The sequence below is a fragment of the Triticum urartu genome, chromosome 6A (assembly GCF_056163025.1).
Source record: "Triticum urartu cultivar PI428250 chromosome 6A, HENAU_Tu73, whole genome shotgun sequence".
NCBI classification, from domain to species: Eukaryota; Viridiplantae; Streptophyta; class Magnoliopsida; order Poales; family Poaceae; genus Triticum; species Triticum urartu.
This window is the reverse complement of record NC_141878.1, coordinates 586,825,564-586,836,962: the sequence shown is the minus strand read 5'-3', so window position 1 is coordinate 586,836,962 and position 11,399 is coordinate 586,825,564. Positions and strand designations below refer to the sequence as shown.

The 11,399-nt window shown below is 50.3% G+C and overlaps 1 protein-coding gene across 1 annotated transcript; it reads right to left on the bottom strand.

Moving 5' to 3' along the window:
- Positions 1-1,474: 1,474 nt before the first annotated feature.
- On the bottom strand, positions 1,475-3,686 carry LOC125515467 (heavy metal-associated isoprenylated plant protein 6-like). Its single transcript, XM_048680937.2, has 5 exons — positions 3,474-3,686; positions 2,989-3,343; positions 2,517-2,827; positions 2,309-2,405; positions 1,475-2,132 (listed from the first exon to the last, which is right to left on the bottom strand). Exons 1-5 carry the CDS (start codon positions 3,480-3,482, stop codon positions 1,780-1,782), a joined length of 1,125 nt encoding a protein of 374 aa, XP_048536894.2. The 5' UTR covers positions 3,483-3,686; the 3' UTR covers positions 1,475-1,779.
- Between the last annotated feature and the right edge of the window lie 7,713 nt (positions 3,687-11,399).

Below are 11,399 nucleotides of genomic sequence, written 5' to 3'. Positions count from 1 at the left end.
AACATGCAAGACGGACAATTTTCTTTTCAGCAGAAAAAAAAGAAGAGTTGCTGCAGCATGCAGTGCAGTGCACACCTCGCTCACATGCCAGATTGCCAGTGATCCCCACGACCTGACGATGTACATGTTGGCCTCAGTGAAGCCCAATTGACGAGAATTCTCTTTCTTCAATTCTTTTTTTTACAGGGAATTCACTTCATTTTTCAGTGATCGGAAGAAGAGAAAAAGAAGCACGAGACTACCAATCCCTTCTGAAAAAGAGGCTCGAAAGCAGCAATAATAGTAATTCTAGATGTGAAATTGGAGTATGGACCTGGAGCTCCTGTGATGGTAGATGAGTATGGACCTGGAGCTAGGTAGCATTTCAAGAGAATCCATCCAATTGAACTGGTGCTGGAGACAAAGAAGAGGTGCCAAAAAGGAGTCTTTGGAGAGCCAGCAGCCTTCTTTTCTTCAGACTGCAGTTCTGAGATGGTGCAGTGCATCCTCTTTTCTCTGGGAGGCCCAACACCAACACCACACCACTCTCTGCAGCTGCAGACCCGACTGCTAGTAGTGCTTGCTGGGTACCAATGCTGCGGCATGCATGCATGCACACCTCACTCACTAACAAAGTAACAATGCGAGTCATCTCCACTACACTACCTGACGATCTACGATAACGCAATCATGCTGGCTGGGCTCAGTTCAGTGCCTCCCAACCAGGAACCAGCCAACATCACACGATGTGGATTCTGAGGTGCAAATACAGGAGGTCTAAATCGACGGCCACCCAGGCCGGACAGCTCACCAAGATCACATACATAATGTAGTACTACAATCATATTTTTTCTTTTCAATCGAGACCATAGAGCCTTAGAGAGAATAACTACAGAACACAATGTTCCATCAGCATAGATCATAATGCAGTACCATCCATGATCCATCCATCACAAGAGCTTCAGAACACGTACAAATTCCAGGAACACGACACGCAATTCTCCGGTCCAAATGCACGCGAGAGAGAAAGTGGTAGGAGTGGGGTGCCCAAAAGTAGCCTTTGCGCGTCACCCTCGCAGCCTTGTTCTGGACTTGTGATGCCACGCGCATCTCCTGCAGATGCAGCAGCAGCCAGCAGGTCCTCTCGCTGTTCCCTCTTTTGCTCTCCCGTCCAAACGACACAAGCCGCTTTCCTCTGGCCCCAAACCAGCACCCACACACACAACCACTCTGCGCAAACTCGAGCACTGCCAGTGTGCTCCAGTACTCTCTGCTCTCGCACAACAGGCAAAACAGACAAACCATTTCTTATCTGAAGAAGCAAAAGATAGATGCTGCAGGAGCATTGATCGTAATGCAGCAGTACCTCCAACCAGGAACCAACCAAGACGACACGGTTTTGAGGTAGTACATTTCACGGAGATCATACATAATGATGTGCCGTCATGGATCATAATGCGGTACCATCCATCACATCACATCACATCGCAAGAACTTCAGAACATCTACATGCTTCAGCAGTTCACCCCAAAATCGATCGATCGCGGCAGCAGCCAACGGTTCCCATCAACAAGCCATCATCATCAAATTGCCAAACATGGCCAAGAATCTGGTAAGAAGAACTTGCATGCACATTGCGCTCCCATCCCACCCAAAAAAACATTGTAATGAACCAACGACTGAATTCTACGTCGATCTCTCCGGTAGCCTGTACCAAATTCAGGTTTCGCCCAAACCTCCTATCTATCTACTATCTGTCTGTCAGTCCGCCGGTCACCACCGAGCACCGGCGAGGGTCACTCACATGACGGCGCAGGCGTTGGGGTTCTCATCGCTGAGGAGGAACTCGGTGGCCTGCATCGCCTGCTGGTCGTAGAAGGCCGTCTTCCACAGCTGCAGCTCCGCCGCCAGTGCCTTCTCCGCCGCCTCCTTGCACTGCTTCCCGTCGCCCCCCTGCTGCTGCTGCTGCTGCGGCTTCCCGTCCTTGTTGCACCCGTCCTTCTCCTTGTCCTTGTTGTCCCCTTTGCCGGGCGCCACCACGTCCACCGGGCGGCGCAGCTTCTTGCGGAGCTTCTCCGGCAGGGCCTTGGCGTCCATGGTGCCCGTCACCGTCACCTGGTTCTTGGCCGGGTCCATCTTCACCTGCTCCACGCCTGCAACACACAATGTAGGTTCCCAATTAGAGGTCTGCGTGCTCGGCGATGCGAATGCGCAGGTACAGGGAATTCAGTCGAGCAGCTAGCGTGCATGCGCTGTGTCCGTCTCTTGAAGAAAAAATGTGGCGTGCATGCGGGATGGGGCAGGTGGAGGAGACGCAGTGCGTGCGTACCTTTGATCTTGAAGAGCTTGCAGCGGATGCGGTGCATGCAGCCGTCGCAGTGGAGGCCGGCGGAGCCGATCTTGAGCACCACCGTCACGATCACCGGCTGCCATCAAACCAAATCGAGAATTCAGTCGAGCAGAGCAATGTCATCATCAGCATACGCATACCATTACAAAGTGGCAAGAAGGATGGATAGGATCAACGAAGGACGCACCACGGCAGGCTTCTTGTTGTCCTTGCCGCCCTTCCCCTTCCCGGCATTGCCGCCGCCGCACTTGTCGTCCTGCTCCTTCTTCTCCTCCTCCTTCTTGCCCTCGCCGTCGGCGCACTTGTTCTTGTCCCCGCCACCGTCGCCGCACTTGTCCTTGTCCCCGCCACCGCCGCCGCCCTTATTGTCCTTGCCGACGACGAGCTCGACCTTCTTCCTGGTCTTGGAGGCGACGCGGGCCTGCAGCTTCTTGGCCTCGAAGCGGCCGACGACGGTCATGGAGCCCTTGTCCACCTCCATGGCCACGCCCTCCACCCCTGCATGGCCGACAGACACGCGCAGTTACCCACCGGGCCGATCATCGCCAGAAAATTAAGGGAGAAATCATGCACGGGCATGCGCGGAGAACACAGAACAGTGCACGCGCCGCGCCGCGCACGCGTGACAGAGAGGGGAGAGGAGAGGATCGTGCTCGTACCTGGGAAGCGGCGGACGGAGGCGCGGATGCGGTGCGCGCAGCCGTCGCAGTGCATGTCGACCTTGAGCACGGCGGTGACCACGGGGAGCGGGGGCGGCGCCTTCTTCTCCTTGTCCTTGCCGCCCTTGTCGTCCTTGCCGCCGCAGCCCTTGTCCTTGTCCTTGTCCGCCTTGTCGTCCTTGCACCCGCCGCCGCCCTTGTCCTTGTCCTTGTCGTCGGCGGGCTTGTCCTTGGGCTGGCCCTCGCAGCCGCTCCCGGCGTCGGCCTCGGGCTTCTCCTCGTGCTGGCCCCCGCCGCATCCTCCTCCTCCTTCGCCTCCACCACCACCACCCCCGCCGCCGCTGCGCTTCTTCTTCTGCAGCCGCGAGACGAGAGACGAGACACGGAGACAAGGACGGTCAGAGCGGCGGAAAAAAGGAACGGGCCGGAGGCGATTCGATCGAGCAGATGGGCGTCGACGAGGTGGTGGTCAAGCATGTACGTACCTTGCCCATGGCCGGCGCGCGCGCGTGTCCGGCCGGCCCTCCTCCGATCGATGGAGAACCTTCCTGCTCTGCCGCTGCGGCTGCGATGGGAGGGGAGGGAGGGGTTGGGTTGGGGTTTTAGCCAGAGAGAGGGAGGGGGGCTAGCTGGCTATAGGCACGCCTGCGTACCAACTCGCCCGAGGTGGCAATGGCATCCTCCTGCCGTCTGTTCGTACCCATCAGATCACCGGTGGAATGCCAGTGGAATCTACCGCCTCCTTTTGACCCCACCGGCCAGCCACGCGGCACGGCACGGCACCGGGAAAAGCCGCTGCGACGGCGTGTGGCGCGGCTGTCACCGTCAGTGGGTTCCCAGTTACCGTGTGGCAGGATGGACAGTGTGCGTGCGTGCGTACGTGGCGGCCGTGGATGGCCGTGCGGCGCGGCAGGATCGCCGTGCTGCGACACGGCCAACGGGATGATCAATGAGGAATTGATGGATGGATTGATGTCGTCCCTCTCCGGTCCGTTCGTCTATACGGCCGGCCGGAAGATCGATTGAATCGATCGGCCGGTCGGTTTACGCGTGGCGCGTGCTTTGGCAGGTGCTGGCTGTGGCCTAGCTGGGTCTGGCTGGGTGGTGTACGGCCGGGCTGCATGTTGTTGGCGCTGCCGTTGCTGCGGCAGGGAGGGAGGGCGGACTCCGCCAGGGGAAAGGAAAAGACGATCGTATCGTAGTACGGCCGTCGCCTCTGCGCGCTCCGCCTGCCCGTACGCGCGCACGGCCCCTCCTCCTCTGCTGTGATTCGTGACTCTGGCAGCGCAGCTGCGGCGACGGCGGTGGGCTTTGGCTTTACCAACAGCAGCGATCGACGACCACGGTCCAGTTCCAGCAGCGTTTTCACTAGTCACGGCTCACAGCCCCATCATGGTCCCTCAACTACTAACCTTCTTGATCCAAACCAAGACGATCAAACTCAGCAATATACTACTCCCTCCGTTTCAAATTACTCGTCGCAAAAATGGATGTATCTAAAACTAAAATACATCTAGGTACATCTATACCTGCGACAAATAATTCGGAACTAAAATACATCTAGATACATCCATTTCTAAATATAAGTCTTTGTAAAGATTTTATTATGAACCACATACGGATGTATATAGATGCATTTTAAGTGTAGATTCATTCATTTTGCTTCATATGTAGTCTACCTAGTGTAATCTCTACAAAAACTTATACACCCTCTGTCCCAAAATATAAAAACGTTTTTAATACTACACTAATGTAAAAAACGTTCTTATATTATGAGACGGAGGGAGTAGTATTTAGGAACGGAGGGAGTACTACACTCCTAGTATATTGTCCTAGTGTACCAATTAACGGACGGGTAGGGACCAAAAGACGTGGGACGTAGTACATCCAGCAACATGCCAACATGGCAACATGAATATAGAGAATCTAACTTACCGGATATCCAGTTTGGATCTAGGGAGCACACGCTCTTGCTCTTGCGTGCCAAAAAGGGATTTTACAAATGTCTCCTTTTGTTTTGAAAATAAATACATGTGTTTGTTGTCACACCCAATGGTGCATGCAAATTTGCAAGTGAAACACAAGCATTCTGGCATATGTAAAAAAAAGGTGGAACGCCAAATGTTGCTACAAAATCTAACACTTGATTTATTTATTCTACACTGACGAAGCACTCCTATCGCATATGACATGAAAATTGTCAAGCACACTTACCACACTACGAATAGGGACATCGACAAAAAAACACAGAATTTTAAAAATTCTACTAACTAATTTATTTTAAAATGTGGCGGCGTAACGCGGCGGCCGGCCGTGGACGGACGCCGTGCGGTGCGGCGCGGCAGGATCGGCGTGCGGTGCACGGGCAAGGCGAGATGATTAATGCTGGATTGATGGATGGAGTGATATGTGTCGAGTGCGTCCGTCTATACGGCCGGCCGGAAGCCTCAAGCCTGGCAATGGCATTGAGATGGATCGGCCGGTCTGTTCGCGTGGCGCGTGCTTTGGCAGGTGCTGGCTGTGGCCTATACGGTGGTCTGGCTGGGTGGTGTACGGCCGGGTTGCATGTTGGCGCTGCCGTTGCTGCGGCAGGAGAGGAGGGCGGACTCCACTCCGGGAAAGGAAAAGGCCAGCGGAGGAGACTGGCTCTGCGCGTCCGCTGCGCCACGGCCCAGCGCGCCAGCCTCCTAGTACGGCCGTCGCCCATCTCGCAGTCTCCTCTGCGCGCTGCGCCTTCCCGTACGTACGTACGCACGGCGCATACACCTGTCACCCCACGGCCCCTCCTCCTCTGTTGTGATTCGTGACTCTAGCAGCGCAGCCCTGCGCTGGGAGTGGGCTTTGGCTTTACCAAGGGGCAAGGGCAGCGATCCACGACCGTGGTCCGGTTCGAGCAAGACCAGGACACGTCCACCGGCCACGGAAACCGCAACCTGTTCCGTTTTCACTGCTCACACCTCATTATCGCTCCACTATTGACCTTCTTGATTGATCGAAACGAAGACGATCAAGGTCAGCAAGATACTTAGACCAACTCCAATCAGGCGACGCGTGTTTCGTCCGTATTTTGTTTGTTTGGGTCCGGCCAGCAACTCCAACCCACACGCGCAACGGTTAGTCGGCTCGGCCTTAGGCATCAGGCGGTGAGCAGCGGCGGCGACGGTGGCACCACATGTTCGCCGACCGCAGAGAGGGCGAGGGCCTTGGCCCACCTCGCCATGTAGTCTGCCTCCTCTGCCTTGCGCCGCTCCTCCTCGATGGAGGTCTTCATGGCCGCCCGCCTGGTAGGCAGCCTCCTCCTCCTTCTCCTCCGGCATTTTTACTATATACATGAAGAACAAAAAGGTAAATTTGCCATCAAAGAAGACTAAGAAAAACGTATCTGTATTGTTTAAGCCATGGTAGATTTGCCATTGTGATTCATGCATAGTGCGAAAAAATAAAAAAAAGGCAAAAGGTGTATCCTAATAAATAATTGCCATAGTCTGTTTCAATTTGCTCAGATTTTAAAAAATATGAATGTGTCATGGTGCGAAAAATAACCCTTCCATTCTATGAGGAAAATTGCCATGGTTCAAAAACAATGTTGCCATGATAGAGAACGAAAAATAATATTCCATGGATTTTTAGTAAATTTTCCATGGCTTAAACAAAAAGAAATTATCCATGGTACATGAAAATTAAATTTGCCATGGTCCTTGAAGTAAATTTTGCCATGATCTAGTTTTCTTTTTTGCAATGGACCAAAAGAATAATTCGTGGCAAATTGCATCTGTAGATCGTGGCAAAAATGCGGATTAAATTTTTATGGCATTTTCACTATATGCATGAAGAACAAAAAAGTAATTTTCCATCATAGAAAACAAAAAAAAAAGTGTACCATGTATTGTTTAGTAGAAATTGCCATGGTACATGAAGTGAAGTTGCTATGGCAATAAATCAAGTTCCCATGGTTTAAAAGAAAAAACAATTCCTTGTGATTAGACGCACCATTTGTACACACACAAAAATGCAAAAGATATTTTGTAGATAAAAACTTCTTACATCTGCCATCTGACTATTCCAAAAATGTTTCAATTTTGCTATGATGTACGAGGGACAGTTTTTCCAAAATTTGACATATGATCAGTACACACATATGAGCATGCCACGGTAATAACATGTCCTAGGGACCAAGTTTTCATAAATTTTTCCATTTTACTGTTACAGAATTTGCCTTTTCTTTTGTTTGTCATGATGTAATAAACAAATTTGACTTTGTTTGTGGGGGCACATTGTTAGCTAAAACTCCTCGTATGTCCACAACAATAACATCAAAAGTTGGGGGCCTTCTAGATTTTTTTTTGGTAGAAAATGTTACCATGGCATGCTCATTGACACACTTTGTACAAAAAAACTGCAATAATAAAAAATAAAACATGAGCATGAAAAATTGCCATTTTGTTATACCAAAACTCGCATGCATGGTAATATTTTGCCATGGTATTACATGACAATTTTTTCGAAAATGATAATCTATGGTGCAAGGTAAACTTAGAACAGGTTTGTGTACGTAAATTTTGGGAATTTGAGTTATAAGATACATGGCAAATTGGTGAGTAAACAGTACTTTCTTGAATTTTCCCGTGTCATTTGTCAAAACAATTGCCATGTGACTTTACAAGAAATTACCATTTGACAAAGAATACAATTTTATCTAAATGAAAATTACCATGTTTCAGCACACACAAAAAATTCTGAATTTTGCCATATGATTTCTCTAGAAGTTGCCATGTCATTCGACGAAAGTGCCAGGTTAGCATTTACTGTTACTTATGCCATGGAACAACAAACTAAAAATTCAAAAAAAAATATGTTATTCCTAAAAATGCTCGCACTTTTGCCATGGGAAAATTTGGTACATGGAAAAAATATTGGACAAAAAAATTGTGCCATGACAGAGGTGCCAACGGCCTTGGAGGCCATGCCTACAAGGTCACCATCCGGGACCTTGCATAGCTTTTTAGTTTTTTTAATTTTCAGCTGAACTCATCCGTTTTGCATGTAATATAATGAACTTGCTTAACTCTTGTTCAATTTTCATAATTTTTGTGTGCTTGTTTTATTATCCATTTGAATTGTGGGAGTGATTCCTGCTATGTTCGGTCCCGCTAGCGTTGTCTGCGGATGTCAAGCGCGTCCGTTCTGATGGACCGTGTTGGACATACCCTTACCATATATATAGTTTGAAATTGAGTAAATCGTATCATAGGTCATCGGACCATTTCAAAGGTGTCTGGCCCCCTCGGCACATGTGTGTTTCTCCTTGGCCCTCCCTTTGATTCTCTCCTAGCTCCGCACTGGTCACGTAGGACCTTGAACTATGGAAATCATCATACAGATACTGAAAAGTACGATATGGGTCTCATCCAGGACCTCGAACTATGGAAATCATCATCCAGATACTGAAAAGTACGATATGGATCTCATCCAGACCCTCGAACTATTCCAGATATCACATGTCTACACAATTATATTACTCCTGAAGGATTTTCGACGCCCTGAATGGCACTTTTCATGGTTGGAGGACTTGCGTGACACCTTCGAAATAATTCAAGGAAATAGGAAGCACTTCAGTCTTTGAAATTTGAACGCGGTCCCGTTTCACGCACGTACGCAAAAGCAGTTTTCGTCCGCCCAGAAATATTGGCATCGCGCTGAAAGCAGGGTCCGTCCAGATTTAAGGATGTGGCAAAAAAGAGACAAGCTTTCGCGGCCGGTCCTGCCTGGCTGGCTTCTTCTTGTCTTGTCTTGTGCATGCATGCATGCATGGCTGTTGCCTCCCTATGAACCCAAGAACTCGACTGACGACGGGCCCGCGTGCAGGCGCACTGTTCCTGTGGCCCTTGTTGTGCCCCATCCTGTCCGCGGCTCGCACTCCAGCACTGTCGCTCCTTGGCGTTGCGCGTCTGGATTCCATCCGCACCGACGGAACGGACGGGCGTACACGTACACCGGGTCGGATCGAGTAGATGATATCGGACCGCACCGCCGGCCCTTGACCGACGACGGTTCCCATCTCAGCCCGGTCGACGATGTCTCGACGGATTCGGTGGCCGGTGCACTGTCGTACTCCGTTCTAGATGCATTCATATTCAAAACAAGTAATTCTGAACGGAGGGAGTACATCGTCTCTCTCACAGGCTGGATGTATCTATCTAGTTTGGCGACGATGTGGTGCGTGCACGCAGCTTTTTTTTTTTTTTTTGCGAAATGATTGCACACAGCTGTTGCAAAAGGAAGGCACCGCTGCGCCAGTGATCTCTGTCCCGGTACGTGCTCCTCCGGCGAACCACACACAGTACTAGTACAACTCCAACTCCAAAAGAAGCAGCAGATGGACCGAACAAAAGTATCAACAAGTATCTGCTTTTCTGCCTTGGCCGCTTCCGCCTGCCTGCCCTGCCCTGCCCTGCCCTCTGACTGTGGCCCCGGGCGATTGCATTTGCAGGTGGTGTGGGGATACAGCACAGCTGCCGTGCCCGCACTGTTCGTTCCTGTACCGTGGGGGCCTGGGCCTCAGCCTTTCCCCGTTGCATGCCTGTACCGTCGCCTCGCCGGCCGGCCGGTAGATGCGACGCCGGCTGCTCTCTCCTCTCCCCCTGTTCACAGAGAGACGACACAATGAAATCAATGGAGGCGGACGAGATCGCGTGATACACAAGCCCGATGTTTGAGTACCCACTGGACAAGCTCGCTCCACTAATTCGAATGTCCTCACAATCCAAACACATTCATCCTCACAGTTTTCCAATGCATTAACCATCTAGCAAATTTGCAATGCATTCATCCTCACAATCTTGCATTCACCATAGAGAAAAATTAGGATAAGTATATTTTTCGTCCTCAAACTCTGTCGAATGTATAGAAAGCGTCCCTCAACTCTAAAACCATTAAAACTCAATTCCTCAACTATTTAAACTAGATACTTTTCGTCCTCGTAACACTTACAGTGGTTTTAGTATGACGTGGGCCTGATTTTGACTAAGACCGTCCATGTGCCCCGGTTTTGACCGCCACGTCACTTAAGTGGCTAAGGGCATGTACAATGATGGCATATGGATATGGATGCACCCTGACAAAAAATAGTTTGAGGCATCTACAATTATTTTTTCTTCCCAATGCAAGCTACCACTACTGGACCTCATTAAGAAATAGAAAATAAAGACTCTAGTACGTATGCATCTCCACTTTTCACTCAACCCTTTTCAGCTTTTGACACCGGACCACATTTTTTCTCTTCAAGCACCCGTCTCGTGCAGAGGATCATGCTTCCTTATCCGAACCTACTTTACCTGCTATCCAATCTTAAATGGCATGCGAGGCATCACCATGGAGCTATGTATTGTACATGCCCTAAGGGCCGCTGCCCCTCTGTCTCCCGCATTTACTCGATCCCCTTTCTCTCACGAACCCTGGAGCAGCGAAGACGGCGATTCGCCATGGGCGGCGACAGCTGGAACTGAGGCGTGGCCTGGTGGGGATGATTCATGCGTGCCGGTTGCTGGCTGGGCAGGGCGGCGGCAACGGCGATTTAGGTGGCAGCATCGATTCAGGCGAGGGTCGCACGATGAATCCCTTGGCTGGGCATACAGATGGAACAACAGACCCGATTTTTCCCCCTATGCAACGATCCAACATCCCAATCCTCACCGACGGCGACGAAGAGACCTTTGTGTGTCACCAGATGAGCTGCTGCTCGAGCATGATGTGGTTGTGATGAGGAGCTTCGATGTCACCAGCGCGGGTGACCCTCAAGGACGCGACGGCGACGCAACCCTCCACCACCACCGAGTATGAGTAGGTCAGCGTTTGCCGTTAATACCGTGATATTATATCTCACATTCGTGTCCGGCGTCCCGATCTGGCTAGAAATTGATTCAAAGGATGGGCGAATCACTCGTAGCTTAGCTTGCGATGCATGACTGCTATGAATTGGGAGAGATCCATTCTCTGCCTTTTAATCTCGAGATTTTCCTCACTTGATTAATTTTGCAAATTTTCCTCTTCATGGAAGCCACTTGAAACGAAGCCGGCAGTGCGCATGTTGGCAGGAGTCTCTGCAAATTACTTGCATGATGGTTTTGCATTCAGAATAATTAGCAACCGAGTTAAGTGACGTTGTGGTCAAAACCAGGCCACATGGATGGTTTTAGTCAAAACCGGGTAGACGTCATATCAAAACCACTTTAAGCGTAGTCAGGGATGAAAAGTATCCGGTTTAAATAGTTGAGGGACTGAGTTTTAGTAGTTTCGGAGTTGAGAGATGATTTCTATACTTCCGCCAGAGTTCGAGAACGAAAAATATACTTATTCCAGAAAAATTTCTCATATACATAACATTGAAAAAAAATGGACCAACATATATGCAT